The sequence below is a fragment of the Salvia miltiorrhiza genome, chromosome 2 (assembly GCF_028751815.1).
Source record: "Salvia miltiorrhiza cultivar Shanhuang (shh) chromosome 2, IMPLAD_Smil_shh, whole genome shotgun sequence".
Taxonomy (NCBI): Eukaryota; Viridiplantae; Streptophyta; class Magnoliopsida; order Lamiales; family Lamiaceae; genus Salvia; species Salvia miltiorrhiza.
This window is the reverse complement of record NC_080388.1, coordinates 30,169,586-30,189,144: the sequence shown is the minus strand read 5'-3', so window position 1 is coordinate 30,189,144 and position 19,559 is coordinate 30,169,586. Positions and strand designations below refer to the sequence as shown.

The window sequence follows — 19,559 nt, the reverse complement described above, 5'->3', positions numbered from 1 at the left end:
TGAATGGCACTTTGATTATCACAAAGAATAGAGACTACCTGTTGATTAATACCTAACTCAGATAGCATACTTCTCAGCCATATACCTTCTTTCACTGCTTCTGTAACAGCCATGAATTCAGCTTCTGTAGTGGAAAGAGCTACCACAGATTGTAGTGTAGATTTCCAGCTCACTACTGTTCCATAAAGTGTAAATACATATCCAGATTGGGACTTCCTTGTATCTATACTTCCTGCATAATCAGAATCAGTAAAGCCAACTAGAACTTGATTTAAATCAGTAGCTCCACCGTGAAATACAATTCCTTTATTCATAGTAGCTTTAAGGTATCTTAAAACTCTTTTTAATGCAAGCCAATGTGGTTTTCCTGGATTTACCATAAATCTACTTACAAGACTAACAGCATGAGCCAAATCAGGCCGAGTACAAAGCATAGAATACATGATGCTTCCTACCACATTTGCATAAGGAATAACACTCATGTCTTTAAGCGCTTCACTAGTAACAGGACACTGACTACTAGACATTTTAACATGTTGAGCTATAGGGACCTGAGCAACTTTTGCTTCATTCATATTGAATTTTAACAATACTTTCTTCAAGTAATCAGATTGAACAAGCATAAGTTTCATATTTTTCCTATCTCTCTTGATATCCATACCAAGAATTCTTCTAGCAACCCCTAGATCTTTCATATCAAATTCAGCACTCAATGATTGCTTTACTTTATCAATTTCAGTACTAGAACTACTAGCAATAAGCATATCATCAACATACAAGAGTAAGTAAACAACCACAGACTTAGCAACTTCTTTCAAGTATACACATCTATCATGCAATGTTCTCTTGAAACCTATACTTATCATGAATTCATCAAACCTTTTATTCCACTGTCTTAGACTTTGCTTCAGTCCATACAGAGACTTTTTCAAGAGACATACCTGACCTTCACAGCCAGCTACTTCAAAACCCTTTGGTTGATTCATGTAAATGGTTTCCTCTAACTCACCATTTAGAAAAGTTGTTTTAACATCCATCTGTTGCAATTCTAAATTTAGGTGTGCAGTTAGAGCAAGTATAAGTCTAATAGAACAGTGTTTAACAACAGGAGAAAAGATTTCATTAAAATCTATACCTTCTTGCTGAGAGAAACCTCTAGCAACTAACCTGGCTTTATACCTGATTGCCTCAATGCCTTTGTGAACCTCCACCTTCTTCTTATACAGCCATCTACAAGTTACACACTTCTTATTCTTTGGCTTATCCACTAGTTTCCAAGTTTTATTTTTCAGCAATGATTCTATTTCTTCCTCCATAGCTTTGATCCAATGTTTGCTTTCTGGACTCTGAACAACTTCTTTATAATTTCTTGGTTCTTTATAGCTTATTTCTTCAGCTACTGTGAATGCAAAGCTCACTTGGTCTGCCTCAGAATATCTGGCTTGAGGCTTGATTACTCTTCTAACTCTATCTCGAGCTAAATGGTACTCACTAAGGTCATCAGATTCTACCACATTTTGATCACCATCTTCCTGCTTTACATCTGCTTCTGGTGCTCTTGGTATCTCAATATCAATGGCTGTACTGGTATTATTCCTTAATTTCCATATTTACTACAACTTCTGTACTCTTAGTGCTGGTGGTGGATGGAGCTTTTAATGGCATGACATTCTCCTTGAACACCACATCTCTGCTGACTATAGTTTTCCCTTTACCAGACTCTATACACCAGAGTCTATATCCTTTTACACCTGTTGGATAACCCAACATGATACATCATTTATTTATTTTTTTGATAAATTAACATGATTAAATAAAGAAATTTAAAGGTCGCGCCACAGGAGGCTCGAACGCAAGACCTTCGGTTTTAGACATTAACCCCTAACACTTAGTCGATACACACACTACATCGTTTAATTTTGATGCAAAGCTATGTTCGCCGTGCATCGCACAGGCGAGTGTACTAGTATTTATAAAAGAGAGCATTTTTCACATATAACTTAAGAAATAAGGCATTTTAAATTTTCACTCTAAAACAAACCTCTATGTTCAATTACACTCCATGCGACATGCAATAGTCAAACTAAAACTATCTTTGGACAAAGCTCACGATCAGAGCTTTCTAATGGTACCATAGTTTTACCCCTCCCTCCCCACTTTTGGTTTTATGGGGTTTAGACTATTTGATTGTAATTCTCCTTAAATTCAATAGACCAAATTTAAACGTATGTGAAAGTAATATTAATTTTATAGAATAATGAAGCCTAATTTAATTGATAAGACGTCTTCCTTCCATCACTAGGTCGGGACAATCACTAGATTGAGAGATGAATTTCAATCGCTATTGACAGAAAATGAGAATCACTATTGATGCCCTTTTAAAAAAAATCTTAGAAAGAAAAACATCAAACATTATGTACGGTTACCTAATAATTAAAGTACAAGTGGATGCAAGCTATATTCCTAAGGTAGGCTGTTTTGGCATGAGAGTGATAGTTCGAGATCATACCGGGCGAATCAAGTTGGTGATGGCAAAAAAACGGCACCGAGATCCGGCTTGCTTATGGCAGAAATCATGGCGGTGGTCTGTGGCATAACAGTGTGTATGGAATATCATTTGTCTCCGTTTGAGGTGTTCAGAGATTCATGCCTTGCTGCGCGCCTCTTAATTGATCTGGATGAGGACGAGGATCTTATCCCGGATGATATCCGGGTGTTTTTTGAGGTTGTGAGATCACACCTCCTTATTGGGGTTTTCCACTTTTGTAGAGATGCCAACTTGGCTGCTCATAGTTTGGCTCGGCAGCCTCACCTTTGGGTGGAGGACTTTCCGCAATGGTTGCTTGATATTGTAAATGAAAACATTGATTATCCTTTAATATCATTTCTCTTTCAAGAAAAAAGTACAAGTGGATGCAGCTCACCTATTTTACTATTTTTATACTACAATTATGCAAAGTACAATTATGAATTTAATGACATTAATGCATACATCAGAGTATTGATTAATAGAAACCTAGATCAACAAATAATTGTTGAATCTAATGATATTATCAATTAATCCATCAATAGCCTACTTAAATCAGTATAATATTGGTATTATCAATAACTATCCAACTTCCATACCGATCGCACATACTAATATTTATAGATGATGCACGTTGACGTAGACTAGATTTAGAATATATATGTCTGTATCTAATGTGCACTTTTAAAACTATCCACTTGCATAATATACAATTATTATGATTTATGATTGCAACTGAATCTTGAAATTCTAAGACTGCGTTGTATACAAAACCAAGTTTACTACTAGCTGGGCCATGGCCTCTGCCTACTCTTCACTAAAAATCAAAACAAGAAAGGGAAAGTGTAAAAAGGGTCAAAAAGTGTAATTATTTTGGATGACTAATGATTGCAATACAACATTAAAAATACGAAAACCAAGATTTGGAGGCGAAAATCGTGTAGCACGCTTCAACAATACAACATCAAAAAACCTCAACTTCATTTAAATATATCATTCAAAACATTTACTATTGAAAAAAAAAATAAGGCAGTAGAGCCGCATATTCACAATAAGCTCTTCAGTTTACTGATCTTTTATGACTCAAAAAAGAAAAGAAAAGAAAAAAAGAGATGAGATTCAGATGAGAGATTCCAAATGTTCCCTGAAAACATCAAGCATATTAGCAAAGGTGACAATCCCAACCACGCTGCAGTCATCTTCCATTACCCACACATAGTTCACGCGGCGCGTGATGGCCTGGATCATCACCGCCACCAGCGAGCTCCCCCGGTGGCACACCACAGCCTCCGCCCGTCTCGCCATCCGCCCAGAATGGCTGCTCGTCCGTCTGTACAACGTCGTCGTCGGGGAGGACAGCTCCTCGTCGGACGACGAGGAATTCGACACATCTTGCGAGCTGGTGGTACCGGCCATGATCTCCTTGAGCATTCCTTTGAGTTTCTTCTCCTTCAATTTCTCCTCCACGACCCTCACCATGTCCTCCGTGGGGCCGCCACAGTCGATGTAGGCCATGAGATCCCCCGCGGAGAGGGTTAAGATGGCCGCGGCGGCCGTCTCGTCGCAGCAGGCGAGCGTCAGGGGGGAAATTTCTCCGATCAAGCTCCCCTCGTCGTCCACCACCGCCACCGACGTCTGGTCCGCTAGAGAGCGAGAGATCGCCGCGATTGCGGAGGAAGCGGGGCTATTGTACTCGACGGAGAGGAATTCGGTGTTGATGATGCCTAGGGTTTCGATGGGGAGCGGCGCGATGGGGGAGAAGAGGCCGATCGAGCTGAGGAGAAACCTCAGCACGTCTTCCTGCGTTAACCAGCAGAATTCCTGGGCGTTGTGGATGGTGGTTAATGATCTCTGGAGCTGCTTTCTCCTCGAAATGCTGCTCCTTATCGGGACCACCAGATTCTGCGCTCCTTGGATCATGAGATCAATAGCTTCTAGTAAGCTGCAATCACAAAATTACCAAATTAAGTATCAATTTTGTTGTAATCAAGCTCAATAACCTAAAATTAGCTCAGATAGCTTCAATGCCTATCCAAAGAGAGAGAGAGAGAGAGAGAGATTGTACCTGGCGGAGGGATCGACGTGTCTGACTCCGTCATTGACATCAGAGAGTAGAACAGAGAGAGGTTTATTGAGAGCCAACGCCGGAGACGACGTATTCTCTTTTTTGCAGAGGTAGCAAATGATGTCGACCATGCAAACTTTGCCGACGCAAACGCAGTCGCAGTCGAGATTCCTCTTGTGGTCACAGCTCCACACGCTGATGAAGGTGTCGTCGGCGGATTTGAGAGCAGCGAGGGCGGCGGCGACGGTGCAGGAGGAGGAGAGGGAGCGGAGAGGCGGCTTGCCGAGGCAGAGATCAGCCACCTGGTAGGCTGACAAACTGATAGCCATGCAAAATCAGGGGAAGGGCGGCGGCGGAGGAATCGAAATCTGAGAGAGGATAAGGAAGGAAGGAGAGAGCGAGTGAAATGGTGGAAGGAGCTGCGTGTGTATTTATGGCGGCCACCGTGTGTACACCCACCGTACACACATGGTGCTGTCCAGCCTGTCGCCGCAGGACTTTGTGGACCCCGCTTCATGTTTAGTTACTAAATTTATTTATTGACAACATCTTTTATGCTTTTATATAAGTATTAATCCCGACATAAGCTATCGTAACAATGACAGGAAATTCAAGGCCAACAACCAAGTTTCCAATACTATATAATTTGTGATCGTGTTTTCAACTGTGTATTCCACACTTTTTTTCAATTTGTAAATATTATTTGAGGCAGGGTGGGTTAAGTGATAGTATTATCAACATTTAACATATGTAATTAAATTATGGTTACATTTTACGCGTATACTAATCCTTCAAATTTGTCTAATTTTGACTCCCTCCACTTGTCTTGTCCTACTCCTTTGTAATTTAGGGCAGTGAAGTGAAGTCATGAATGTGAATTCAATTATATGAAAAAGAAAGGAATTATGGTTTAACTTTTTTACGGATGTATGTATTTGTATTAAAGAAGTCGAAGTTAGATTTTGGAGTTTTGAACAAATTTAGAATTTCTTTCGATAAATTGAAACTAATTCACTTGCCGTTACTGAGCCATCCATGTTTCGGGATCACATATCAACTAAGGTCTGCATTTATCTGACTCACCCTACTCATTCATATGAATTAGTTTTGATTTTTGCCTTTTTATTTATTTAATTTTAATAATACAAATTTAAATAATAAAATTACTTGAACTAAAATTATGTTAATTTAAATTACATTAATTTAATTTAAATGACACCAATTTAAATAACATATTTTCTTAAATTAATTACATTAATTTAAATTATTAAAGTTAAAGTAATTAAAAAAATGAAATTTAAAATAATTACAAAATTAAATGGATCCTTTTTAAAAATTAAAAGCCCAAACTAATTTTTTTAAGAAGTCCAAAAACTAAAATTAAAACAACAAAAATCCTAAAATCAACAAGCCTCTCTCTTCCTCTCCACCATCTTCTCTTTCCTTCTCTGCGTGTAGTTGCTTCTCAGTCAGGTAAGTATTTTTTTTTCTATTTCAGCGTGTATATGCATGCAATTTGACATAAGATCAGATGAGCCCGACTCATATGAATGAGTTGAGATTCGAGTCGGGGGTTTGTATCGATCAACTCATCGTGAAAATTTATTCGAAGCAAGCAATGAGCCAGCTCGATGTGGATGCTCACTACAAAAAAACGTCGATTTAGCGGCGAAAATTACCGGCGGCAGCGCCGCCGCGGCTCACCGATGGCGGAGCGGATGACCCGTGTTTGTCAAAATAACAGCGGTATTACCGACGGCAACACTGCCGCCGGTGATTACCGGCGGCGCCGCCGCCGGCAGCAATAATATGAATTAATTTATATACGTAAATAGGTTACCGGCGGCATCCGCCACCGGTGAGGTCCGGCAATAGAAACACCGTCGTCCGGCCACAGTTACCGACGGCGTTACCGCCGCCGCTAATCACCGGCGGTGTGTGCCGCCGGTAATCTGCTAAAAAAAATTCTTTCTTTTTTTCCTTCTGTTCATTTTGTTTTTGTTATTTTTTTCGTTTTCAGCATTGAGTAATTATTACTTAAGAATGTTAATTTGACTAGTGATTCACTCATCAATCATCACTAATCCAAAATTATTACTAAGAATTCAAGATTCTTAGTAAGAATCTTATAATTATAACTTAAGAATGTTAATTTGATTAGTGATTCACTCATCAATCATCACGGCTTGGAAAATTCTTAAAGGAAGACTTCCATCTCTGGATAACCTTCGGAAGAGACAAGTGGTGGTGCCGGTAGACCAGTGCGTATTGTGCCAAGAGGATGAAGAATCCATCGAGCATCTTCTATTCTCTTGCCGGAAATCAGATGGTATCTGGAAGAAAATTCTGAGTTGGATTGGTAAGCAATCAGTTCTTCATCACAAAACCAAAGCTCACTTCAATGCTTTTGTGAATATTGGGAGCAAAAAGGAGGTTATCTCTTTCCTTGAAGTGTGGATCTGTGTTACTTGGAGCATTTGGAAGACCCGAAATAACTGCATTTTTAATAACGGGAGTTGGAATATGGAAAGAATTGTGGCAGATATTAAGTCTAGTTTGTGGAGTTGGAGAGCAGCCTCAAATCGGTCGTTCCAGGAGCAGGATTTTAGAAGTTGGTTCTCGGCAGCACGCTTCCCTGTTTAAGCTTCTTTGCTAAAGCGTGTCTGGTTTGAGAGGAGTTCCTCCTCATTTTTCTCATGTTTCTTTTCTTTTCCTGTGAGATTTCCCAACTTTGTTCTCTTTCTTTGGTACTTCTGGTACCTGGTTTTTAATGAAATTTCTCTTGCCTGATAAAAAAAAAAAAAAATCCAAGATTATTACTAAGAATTCAAGATTCTTAGTAAGAATCTTATAATTATAACTTAAGAATGTTAATTTGATTAGTGATTCACTCATCAATCATCACTAATCCAAGATTATTACTAAGAATTCAAGATTCTTAGTAAGAATCTTATAATTATAACTTAAGAATGTTAATTTGATTAGTGATTCACTCATCAATCATCACTAATCCAAGATTATTACTAAGAATTCAAGATTCTTAGTAAGAATCTTATAATTATAACTTAAGAATGTTAATTTGATTAGTGATTCACTCATCAATCATCACTAATCCAAGATTATTACTAAGAATTCAAGATTCTTAGTAAGAATCTTATAATTATAACTTAAGAATGTTAATTTGATTAGTGATTCACTCATCAATCATCACTAATCCAAGATTATTACTAAGAATTCAAGATTCTTAGTAAGAATCTTATAATTATAACTTAAGAATGTTAATTTGATTAGTGATTCACTCATCAATCATCACTAATCTAAGATTATTACTAAGAATTCAAGATTCTTAGTAAGAAACTTATAATTATAACTTAAGAATGTTAATTTGATTAGTGATTCACTCATCAATATTCATCACTAATCTAAGATATATTCATAGTAAGAATTCAAGATTGTTACTAGATTGATAAAAAAAAATTAAATTAATTTAAAATAATAAATAAATATTTTTCCGACATAAAAATAAGGACGGAAATGAGCCAAATCCGTAATTAACAACATTTTTTGGATATCATCTCGACATATTCTAAGGTTATGAATATATATGATATTGTATGTTGAAGTAGACTTTATATGAATTAATAAGTACTAGATATATCAATAATACGAGTGTTCTGTACTGGTGACCACTCGAAAAGAACTTCAAAGTTAAGCGTGCTTGGCTCAGAGTACAAGTAAGATGGATGACCGAGTGGGAAGTTCGTCTAAGTTATGCAATACTGTATAAATACGAAAATAAATTGTGGACATACAATAAAATAAATAAATTAATTAAATAAATAAATTAAAAAAATTAAAAAATATTACCGACGGCAAAAAGTCGCTGGTAACCCCCCGGCAGTCCAGCGAGCGTGCGGCCGCCGTCTGGTGGACTTTACCGGCGGCGTCGGCGCTGCCACTAATCACCGGCGGCAACAGCTGCCGGTATTTACCGGCGGCCGCCATATGCCGCCGGAATAGAGATCACCGACGACAAAATTACCGGCGGCCTCTCGCCGCCGGTATTGCCGCCGGTAAATGTGTTTCCAGCGGCCGTCCTATATTTAGCGGCGGGAAAAAGCCGCCGGTAATTTTAAGTTTTTTTGTAGTGGCTATTGTGAAGAGAAAAATATAAGAAATGTCGCACTTATTATACCTTAATTAGCAGCATATTTGTCCATAATTGAGTTGCTATAAAAGATGAGACAATATCCGATCGAGTAGCATCCAACAATTAATCGAGCTGGGAGCCACCACTGTATTTATGATTTCAATAAATGACACCCCGGTTTGTTCACTTGAGTTATTTTGTTCATAAATCATACTCCTATACAACTTGCTTCTTTTTTTTTTAGAGAGAGAGAGAGATGTACTAATGTTTATCTCGTTTGGAATTGGAATAAAAGTCCATTTGACATTCTCATCTATTCATACATGCAATAAACTCTTAATAGAATTGTGCTCTTTAATTTTCCGGATAAAAAAATAAAATATTTTTTTAAAAAAATTATCTTTAATTTTTGGTTTAAATTTAAAAATAATTTAATTAATTTTATTATTTTTCCATATTATAGTTTTTTATAATTTTTTAAATTGTCATTATTTTTTTAGAATTTTGTTCTTCAAAAAAATACATAATTATTAAAAAATATTAAAAATATCAAAAAAATTAAAATGCGGTGAAAACAATAAGATTAAGTATTTTTTTTTAAACCAAACATTTTAAATTAATCGATTTTTAAAGTATATAATCCCTTTTTGTTCAAACATATTCTGGTCCAACTAGCATTATTATTTTTAATATTCATATAAATGCATTTAAATAAAGTTTTCACCAATCCCAAAGACAAAATAATTTGCGATCCTTTCTTCGGTTAATCACATGAAAACAAAGCGCTAGTAGTTATTAGGTGGTAGATTGATTCCTATTGCTTGAGCAACAACCAAGTTAGGAACAAGATTTGCTCAAACTCTTCATAATTTAGAAAAGAGGAGGTATGGTGGTCATAATAGTTTTAAACTTAATATATTTAAATATTTTATTTAAAATAAAAACAGAATATTGCTAATTTTATTATTTTGTATATAACGTAATTTTTTTATTTTTTTTGCAATTTTTTATTTTCTTAAAAAAAATATAGCTACAATATGTTAAAAAAAATTAAACTAACTAAATCTTATTTTTATACTAAGCATAAAAAATTAAATACATGAGTTTTATAATTTTTTACCATATTATGGCTAGCCATAATATGGCCAAACATCTTTTCCCTTTAAGAAAATATAGTAGTATGTCTTAAATCCTACTACAATCCAAATCTTTTTAATTTGGCCCAGAGATTCTTATGTATGGTAAATTGGGGGAATTTTTTTAACATTTATTATGTTGTAAGAAAATATATAGTTACTTAATGATATTTATTGTAGATTCTAAAAAAATGATATTTGTTGTAGAAATAGGAAAAGCACATGCTACATGCAAAACTCAAAATATTGATAAGGGCGATACTACTTGGATCAATTTGATTCGGACTAAATGAATTCTTATATACGTTATACATTCCATAATTTTAATATATGTGTATATATATATATATATATATATATATATATTGGGAACAAAAAATCATTAAATATTTATATTTTCTAGAAGAATTTTGACTGGTTTTATATATATATGTATATATATATATGTGTGTGTGTATTAATTGAACAACAATTCCCATTATTTTTTCTTTAAAAATCATCATTAGGTGGATATTTTTATTTTTTTAAATGGTAATTTATTTTAATTAAAATATATCTTTCATTCCGTTTTCAGCAATATGTTAAACTATTTAAATAAAATTAGTAATATATATAATTCAAATTTTAAACTTAATTTAATATATATTAAAAATTGGTAAAGTTTTACTAGGGGTATTTAAGATAAAACACATTCTTATTTTTAATGTTATGACTATTAATTTGTCCTCATTAATTTGGATCAGTTTGATCCAAATAAATTTAATGTATAAGCTAGCTAGCATAAAACTAACAAAAATATCCTAATCAAAGCCAAGGCGGCTCACATCCATCCACTTGCCTTTTGGTGTGGACCGAACTACACCATTTCGTTCTTAAATTAATAAAATAAAATTAATTACATTTTGAACTATCACTAAACTAACATACATGAGTCGAGAATCAATTTCCAGCCTTGGGAATTCCAATCTCCATTTGGCATTTCGTGGATTGGAACAAAACAATACAGTTATATTTTCACTTCATTTTTTTTTTATAAATTAACAATATTAAATTAAAAAATTTAAAGATTGACCCACGATGAACTCGAGCCCACAATTTTTGGCCTTAAGTATTAATCACTCTACGACTTGATCAACACACGTACACATTTCCATTTCATTTTTAATATAGATGTCCGGTGGGTCTCATCAATTTTTGGACGCCAAAAATTGATCTTCATGACATTTATTCTTAATTTTGTATTATTTTGTACATTCAATTCGAATAGTCAATAATGAAAAAGAAAATATTTTTAGCAAAATATTAATAATATAAAATTTAAAGTGTGATTTAGTCAAACTCAATAAGTCAATATCATAATTAATTACCATGTGCAAAAACAGCTCCATTCACGCAGTCTGTAAATTAGTTTGGGTGACAAACACTGTGAACGCGGATTAAATAACAACTAGTGCTTATTTGTGTTCTTGTCAAAAACATGCCTATTTTATTTTACTGTTTTTAAAATTATACAAACATATATTTATATGGATCTACGCCATTTATGAATCATGATTCATGACACAAAAATAAAAAGTCTAGGGAAGTTTAATAGTAATACGTTGCATGTGATACACATGCAAGTTAAAGTTATGAAATGTCAAATGAATATTCAATTCCTTGCTAAACAAAGTCTTACCCCCCATAATTTATTTATTAATAAAGACGGATTTGGTAAGTAGGTGAAATGGTTTGAATGGTAAGTAGTGCATGTATCTGTCTGTAAAAAATTTAAAATTAAAATGACAGTTTTTTTTTTTTGTGTGAGTCAATGATTTCCTACTATTAAAGCCGTAGACAACGTAATTAAATAAGTAAATTTTTAAATATTACATCATGATGGACTCGAACCTAATACTTTTGACTCTAAATATTAATCATTCTATCGCTAGGCCAACACACACACACTAAATTACATGATGTTGCTTACCAAAGTAATATGCCTAATACATATATATAGGTAAGTTATAGTAAATTATTTTTAAGAAATTTTTTACTCGTTCCCGATATATTTAAGAGAAAAAAATAATAATAATAATTTTTTATGCGAATAAAGGTCCAACGTCAAATAAATATACTTATTTTAATTATAGGCTTAATAGCAAATAAATTTATCGAAGTTATGAAGAAATTCGTTCGTTTAGACTACCTCTTATAACCGTGCTTATTTTGCCATGATTCGAGCATTTGATAACTTAAATGATGTAAAGGAGTTTCCTTTGTTTGATACATATGAAATATAAGTAAAATAGAGAGCTGTATGTCTAATTAATTAATGTAATTTATCTCGTATTATCAATATCAATGAAATTATTTAATTATGACTGACTGAGTAGCGAATTATCCAAAATTACAACTAATTGTTTATATATAAGAAAAAGAGCAGTGTTAAATGGACTATTTAATCTGAATAATTAAAATTTACCTCTTACTGAGGCAATTCAATTAATACTTTTAGCCTATAATGTCAATGAAGCATAGTTCAAGTGGCAAAGTTGAGGTACCTTAAGACTTTTCTTTGTGAGAGGTCTTGGGTTCAATAGTTTTCCCATCTTTATGTGGTGTAGAGGTTCCGCCTGCGTGCGGGTGACTTATTTGATTATATAATAAATACCTTTTGTAATTAAAAAAAAAATACTTTTAGCCTATAACATACATATACACTTAGAACAACCCACATTTAACACTACAAGAAAACATGTAATTAAATATCTAAATTTAACAGTAGTTAATTTTTTGGCTTTATCTACGGTTTATAAACCAAACTATATTAATTTTATTTTATTTATTAATTTTAAATATTCCGTCGTTAATATTAAATATTCGGCAAATCTATATATTATAAGATCAGTACTACGGTAACTTTTTCTCGGAATAATTTAAAAATTTTACCGCAAAATTCAAATTTACTTTTAGTGCTGTAGTCAACTTTTCGTAAAAAAAAGTTTAAATCTAATTTGACTGTTGTTCAATGACAGTTGCATAATTTGCTTTTAAACATGACAGTTTTTGTATGTTTTCTAAAAACGCGTACATTCCCACTAAGCCACAAAATCACGTTTATTTGTCATATAATTTTTAATTAAAGTTTTTATTTAAATTCATGAACAGATTAAAAATATATATACTATAATTTTTCGTAATTGCTCCACAAAGCCACGTTTTCAGCAATTACATACACCTACGTGAAAAATTGATCATTTATCTATATCTATATAATATATAAAAGAGAAAAAAAAAATTTCCCTCTATTTCTTTTCTCTCTTTTTCTCTCTCTTTCTCCACCAATTTTTTCACTGTTTTTTTGTTATTTTTTTTTATATTTTAATTATTTTCTAAACACCAAAAATGAATTTAAAATGAATAAGTTATGAAAAATTTATACACTATAAAAACCATAATTGAAGTTGAGTATAAAAATTTAAAATATAAGCTCTTGGAGATTATAAGATGTTTCAAAAGCTTATAAGATTTAGTTTATTAAGAGCTTATAAGTTAACAAAATATTTGGATAATGAGCTTATATGCTAGATAGATAATTTTTTTGCTAGAGAGAGAAAATCGAAAAAAAATGAAGTTGAATAATATATGATGAAAATAATAAATTATAATTGAAAAATATTTGTAAAATGATTATTGCAGATAAAATTATAAAAAAAAATAAGTTGGAATATATGAACTTATTTTTTGAGGAGCTTATAAACTCTTAGAGCTTAAAAGCTACTTTATAACTTATTTTGCCAAACACTTTGAAGGAGCTTATAAACTCCTAAACAACTTATAAGCTGTTTTGAAGAGCTTATAAGCCTCTTAGTGAAACAAAAGGAGTACTAATGAACTTGTCATACATCCCAAATTCACCTCACATTAACCTTCCCGTTGCAAAACAAAAAATTATTAACAAGACGTCCATTTCCATAAATTTTCTTGTTCAAATTTGCTATCAACGGGCCTTAACAAAAATTACTATCAATACATTACCTCAAAATAAAATTCTCCAAATTTTAGAACCAAATCTACTATGGATTTCTCCCATCTTTGAAACTCTCTCTCTCTCTCTCATAATTGAGTCGTGTTTGCATATGGCAGAGTGAGAAAGAAGAAGATTCCCAGCATCAAAGTGAAAAAGTTGCAATCCATCAGCATCACCATCACATTCATTTTGGTTAATAAATACTAAATACGTACAGCTCAGAGTGGACCATTCGTACTTTTCATGGGACAAGATAAGCGAGCTAACTCCAATAATAAGTCATATGAGACGTGCTCCACTTTGCCTGATAACTTCATTCCTCTTATCCATCACCTCTCACATAAGATAAGAGTATTTCATTTTATCCAACACCAAACATCTCACATGCCATATATCTTATTAAATGTTCCCAGCAATTAGAATCTTCCATATTTACCAAATACCACATGCTTGCCACCACACATTACTATGAAATGGTGGCCACACTTGATATAAAATTGTTTACTTGGGATGCTTAAATACAAAACATAAGATTAAAACACACACAATCATGGACTTTAGACCTAACAATCTATGTATGTGTATTGCAATAGACTAATAAGCTACTAAGCTCATGGAATTCACAGTGACCACAAGATTTCAGAATCCAGTACAAATCTGAACACCTAAATAATTTTACCATATGCAAAAAAACAAACAATCACCCTTCCTCCTCTCAAGACGTTGCATGGAGTCAACTAAATCTGCACACTCTAGCGAGTGCAGTAAAAGAGATGTTACCGTAGTTAGGTTGTCACTCTTTTCACATATCAGCGAACTCATCACTTTGAGGGGATTTTCCAACTCATGCATCTTCTTCCTGGTCTTGGCTTTAACTAACCTTCTTTGCTTATTTCCCAGCCTTCTGCCTTTCTCCATAGGCGAATATACAGTAGCACAATTCTTATAAATAGGTGCAAATATTAAGCTTATTGTGATAAACATCAATGTAAACTGGTTAAATCGATAGAGAATAATCTTGATATGAAGAATTATACTATAGAAAAAACAAAATACACAAAAAAATTCATTAAAAAATTTATGATCTATGTCAAACAATCAATTTTTTAACTTTCAGCAGCACAAGGAAAGGGAAAATCATCTTAAATTTGAAACTGTAAGGCAAAAACCATGATAAAATAACAGAAGAACTAACATTGTTTGTCTATTGACACATAGAATGGACTCTCATGTCCACGGTCTAATTTTTGTGTTGTACCAGAATGGCTGCATGATACTTCAGAATAATGAAGATGCCCACATAAATTCCCCTTAAAAAAATAACTAATAACCTAAGATGTCAAGCACCCAGAGACGATAGAAAGATGCCTATTCTCAGCTAGCCTCTTTAGAAACATCATAATGTTGGTATCCGTAGTAGACAATCTTTGCCCCCTTTCAACTCTCTATCACCACCGCTCCCCTCATTCTGATCCACACAAAGAAAGTGACCCTACTCACTCTGATCCACACAAAGAAAGTGACCCTATTCACATCCATAGTGTGCTAAACATATAGTTGGTATACAGATAATTTAGTGAGCATCCAGTTTATGCAAAAACTCCACAATACATTCTAATCCTGAAACATACCTAGAATTATTAACCAAAATCATATCGTAATTGAACATCATAAGATTCATCAATTATGAGCCATAACAGTTGGGTGCTTCATTGCTTTAAGCTTAGCATTTTGATGTTATAACATATAAGAACCCAATAATTTATTTAAACGACACCAAGAACCTGGTCATTCTGGAACCATATGTAGTCACCAGTAATTGAGAAGAGAAATACATGGTCATGGTATACTTTAGATTTCCTGTGATCCTTTGGTGTGCCAAAAATATAAATAACGGAAGCAAGAAGCATATAATTTGAAACCATAAATCAATATATAATGACGGTAAGAAACTCATGACAACCAATCAACACATAGAATAGCAAGATTTGCAATATGACATTACGGGGAATGAGGGAAATTGTGGTACTACAAAGAGTGTTAAAACATACATATTTCATATATGAGAGGGTAAACTGGTTTGTTGAAAGAACAAAAGGTCAAAGTGGAGATACACAAGATTGATTCAGATACAATACATATAAACCGAATATGATACCCTTCCATTTCTTGCCATTTTTTTTTTCCTATTCGTTTCTGAATTCTTCTAGACATGACTTTAAGCTTCATGTGATAACTCCTTTGATTCATCCTAAAGGATAGCACGTGCACTAGACTCAACAAAGTGTTATCACACTTTCAGCTAGAGCCAATTGTGCTATTTCCCATTCCACACACTGTACAAAGGAACTATTTTCCAGCATTTTACTATTCTGATACAATCTGAAAATATCAATAAAGGTAGCTTTGGGCATACATTAAAACAAGCTTTCAAGCCATTTTTCTTGTTCCTTGTCCAATTCTACATTCACATGCATACAGGCAGCCATACCTGAGAAATCAACTCCTTTCAAAGCTTCCAATGAGGGTTTTTCATCACAGTTAAACGAAAAGGTCACAAGAGGATGCTAACCCTTCAGATGATTTTCAATAAGCTTCAATTCCTGCGTTGTGTGAACTTCAAATATAATTAGGTCACCTTGAAAGTTAGAAACCCCCACATTCAACAAATTCAACATAAAAGTAAACACCTAGAAACATAAGCCATATTGAACAACTGAATATGCTGAACTAACATCAAATTTAGAAACCCTAGCCATCAAATACTCAAAATAATAGTTATAATATGCCTGAAACTAATGTGACGGGAGCAAGTAAGTAACCAAGACTTTCTCTTTATTCCGAAAACGAGGAGTATCAATTCTTCCTTTTATCTTTAGAAATGGCTTTGAATCCTTAAAGCGTTCTCTTAGGCCGTTCCGGCGCGGTTTCTTCCTTCTCCCCATTCTTCGCCGCCTCCGTTTTCACTGTGCTTACGCTTCTTCCCGATTTGATTAAACGATATTAAGCACAATTTTTTAAATTTGAAACGTCAAAACAACTAACACAACTTACTTTGGGCCGGATGAGCAAGGACTTCATGATTTTCTATGGGCTCCAAAACTATACCAAAACTCCACAGTTCACCTAAGGGTGATTCTATTCATAGCCCTCATTTTACTCCTTATAGTCATTGTTTTAAAATATTAATAATAATTAATTAAAAATTTACAATTTTACCCTTTGTTTTATAGCTCTCAAATTAAACTAATTTTAAATAAATCTAAAAAAATAAACACGTATAACCTCAATTGTAATCTGAAAATATTTATAGCCCCCAATATATAAACTTTGAAAAGAACTGTATAGCCTCCAATTCAAATTTATGAGAATCACATGAAATAATTAATACAAACATCAACTCCGATTAATTTTCCTTATTTTTTCTTATAGTCTGAAACTTCTTTAGAGTTCTGCGACAAAAATATTGGATGGAAATTATGAAAACAGAGATAATATATTACAGTATTTCTCCAGAACATGATGTCTGTTATTACGCTTTGATTCTGATTCTTTGCAACGACAGTTTGATTTTTAATACTATTACGCTTTGTATTGCTAAATTTTATTCTTGAGGCGGCGCCTCTTAGAGCATCTGCAACGGTTACACGATAGCAGCCTACACGTGTAAGGTTGCTATCGTGTAACCAATGCAGCCCACATTTCTAACGTGTAGCCCTCGCAACCTTTGAAAAAAAAAGAAAAATTTGAATATAATGAATTTTAACTAAAACTATCATGTAAGCTATCATGTAACCCCAATGCAGCCTCTTTACACCATGTGGTCCCCCCTCATAAAGTAAGCTATCATGTAACACCAATGCGGATGCTCTAATGCATCAAGTTATTGCCTCATGAAAAATTGAAACCAGCACTTAATCGTTCAAAGCCGCAATTGTCGACTGAAATCTAAAGTTTCACTTTTTAACTTTTTCTTTTTTTTTTAATAAAAGTTCAGCAATAATTACCAAAATTAGCTATCCATTTAATGTGCATGGTGTTTTCGCGTGTACAGATTCATACTCCAACATTTGGATGCCTTCATCTTGCTTTAGTTGTGCAGAGGTTCAATCCACTTTGCACTTGTTTCGTTTGTTGTCTGACAAGATGTTTGTGTATTACAGAATGATATTGGATTCGAATACCGTGAAAGTGTAATGACTTTTGAAAGAAAAAAGAAGAAGCAGAAGATGCATCCTCTTCAGAGCTTGGTAGAAGTCTCATCTCAAATCCTGATTTCCTAACGCTAGCTTCTTCTTCAGCCACTCTTTTTTTCTGATCCCTAAGCTCCATATCTGCAGGAAAAGAAGGTATACATTACTCTCCTTTGATGCTTCTGTGAGATACTCATCAGGATTGGATACGATTTCACTTGAATTAAATGATAAATACATATTAAAATCTCAAAAATATACAGACTGCATGAGCTTATGTAACATCATCATCTTCACAAAAGCCCGGTGCTTATATCCAGTCCAAATCTCAACATCACTTCCCTTTGTGAAGCACCCAAAATCCAATAAACATGCTCTTCAAATTTGGCAGTCAAGGAGCCAACAGAGGTTAAATAAATTTAATCTAGCTTAGTTCAGTACCTTATAATCAAGATGCCTTGATCTATTTTTCTTGCTCTCTCCCTCAAAGCATGCTGACCAATGACCATATACTCGTAAAAGTTATCTCTGCCCGAGCTGCTGCAAGAGTCGACTGCAGAAACCAAAATATACATTTAATCGTTCACTAATTCAATGAATAAAAATCAAAATAATGTGTATTCCATACCTAATCAATGAATTAAAAATGTGCTGTAAGGAGGCGGTGGAAGATTTGGGGATCTATGGTTTCAAAGAAAAATGAGGGACGTGAATCAGTGAACAAAAAGCGAGGAGGCTCTGGGCGACGGCGGCCACCGCTGCTGTTTGCCGAAAATCTGAAGAGGGTGGTGGCGGTGGTGGATTTAGGAAGAAGGGCGGGGCGGTGTTTATTTGTGTGCGTGCGTGTTTTGGGTCGCGAGAGAGAAAAGTTTAGATGGAGAGAAGGAGAGGCGCCGGCGACCTTCACCGGAATAGAAGGAGGCACAATGAACACTGGGCAAAATTAGAAGAAAACTCCAGTGATGGTTACAAAGAAATTGAAATGATAAATTGATTATAATGAATTTAATTTGGGCTATAAAATAAGGGTAAAATTGTAAATTTTTAATTAATTATTATTAATAATTTTAAATAATGGCTGTAAGGAGTAAAATAGAGGCTATGAATAGAATCACCCTTCAGCTAATGCATTAAAATGCAGTTAATTAGGAAGTTTGCTTGACCATAAAAATTAAGGGTTAGATGTGTTTTATGTCTCGAACTTTCAGCGTATTTTATAAAATATTTCGAATTATCATTTTCTCATAAAAAAAAAAGAAGAAGCAAATTTTCAACTTTTTTCATAAAATATTTCGTTATACAAAATTTGGTGATGAGAATATGACAAAAAACCTCGACCTTTCAGCATTTTTCAATAATGGTGGTTTCTAAAATAATTTTTCATAGATGATAGTTCCCAAAATATTTCATTCGGCGAGATAAGTCATGTTTTCATTATTGAATTTCGTATAGCAGAATATTTTATAAAAAAAGGTT

The 19,559-nt window shown here is 33.8% G+C and overlaps 1 protein-coding gene and 2 long non-coding RNA genes across 3 annotated transcripts; all 3 read right to left on the bottom strand.

Moving 5' to 3' along the window:
- Positions 1 to 3,491: 3,491 nt before the first annotated feature.
- LOC131013274 (CBS domain-containing protein CBSX5-like) lies at positions 3,492 to 5,104 on the bottom strand. The gene is made up of 2 exons (XM_057941333.1): positions 4,593 to 5,104; positions 3,492 to 4,469 (listed from the first exon to the last, which is right to left on the bottom strand). Exons 1-2 carry the CDS (start codon positions 4,919 to 4,921, stop codon positions 3,647 to 3,649), a joined length of 1,152 nt encoding a protein of 383 aa, XP_057797316.1. The 5' UTR covers positions 4,922 to 5,104; the 3' UTR covers positions 3,492 to 3,646.
- A 9,342-nt stretch (positions 5,105 to 14,446) lies between these two features.
- Positions 14,447 to 17,032, bottom strand: LOC131013273 (uncharacterized). The gene is made up of 2 exons (XR_009097618.1): positions 16,945 to 17,032; positions 14,447 to 16,493 (listed from the first exon to the last, which is right to left on the bottom strand). It is a non-coding gene; the product is annotated as an uncharacterized LOC131013273 (long non-coding RNA).
- A 914-nt stretch (positions 17,033 to 17,946) lies between these two features.
- LOC131013272 (uncharacterized) lies at positions 17,947 to 19,194 on the bottom strand. The gene is made up of 3 exons (XR_009097617.1): positions 18,712 to 19,194; positions 18,525 to 18,636; positions 17,947 to 18,224 (listed from the first exon to the last, which is right to left on the bottom strand). It is a non-coding gene; the product is annotated as an uncharacterized LOC131013272 (long non-coding RNA).
- Between the last annotated feature and the right edge of the window lie 365 nt (positions 19,195 to 19,559).

Excerpts from the sequence above, each read along its gene's own strand:
- LOC131013274 (XM_057941333.1), bottom strand. The coding sequence starts at position 4,921 with ATGGCTATCAGTTTGTCAGCCTACCAGGTGGCTGATCTCTGCCTCGGC. Across the intron at positions 4,470-4,592 it reads CACGTCGATCCCTCCGCCAG|CTTACTAGAAGCTATTGATC; the intron begins GTACAATCTCTC and ends TTGTGATTGCAG.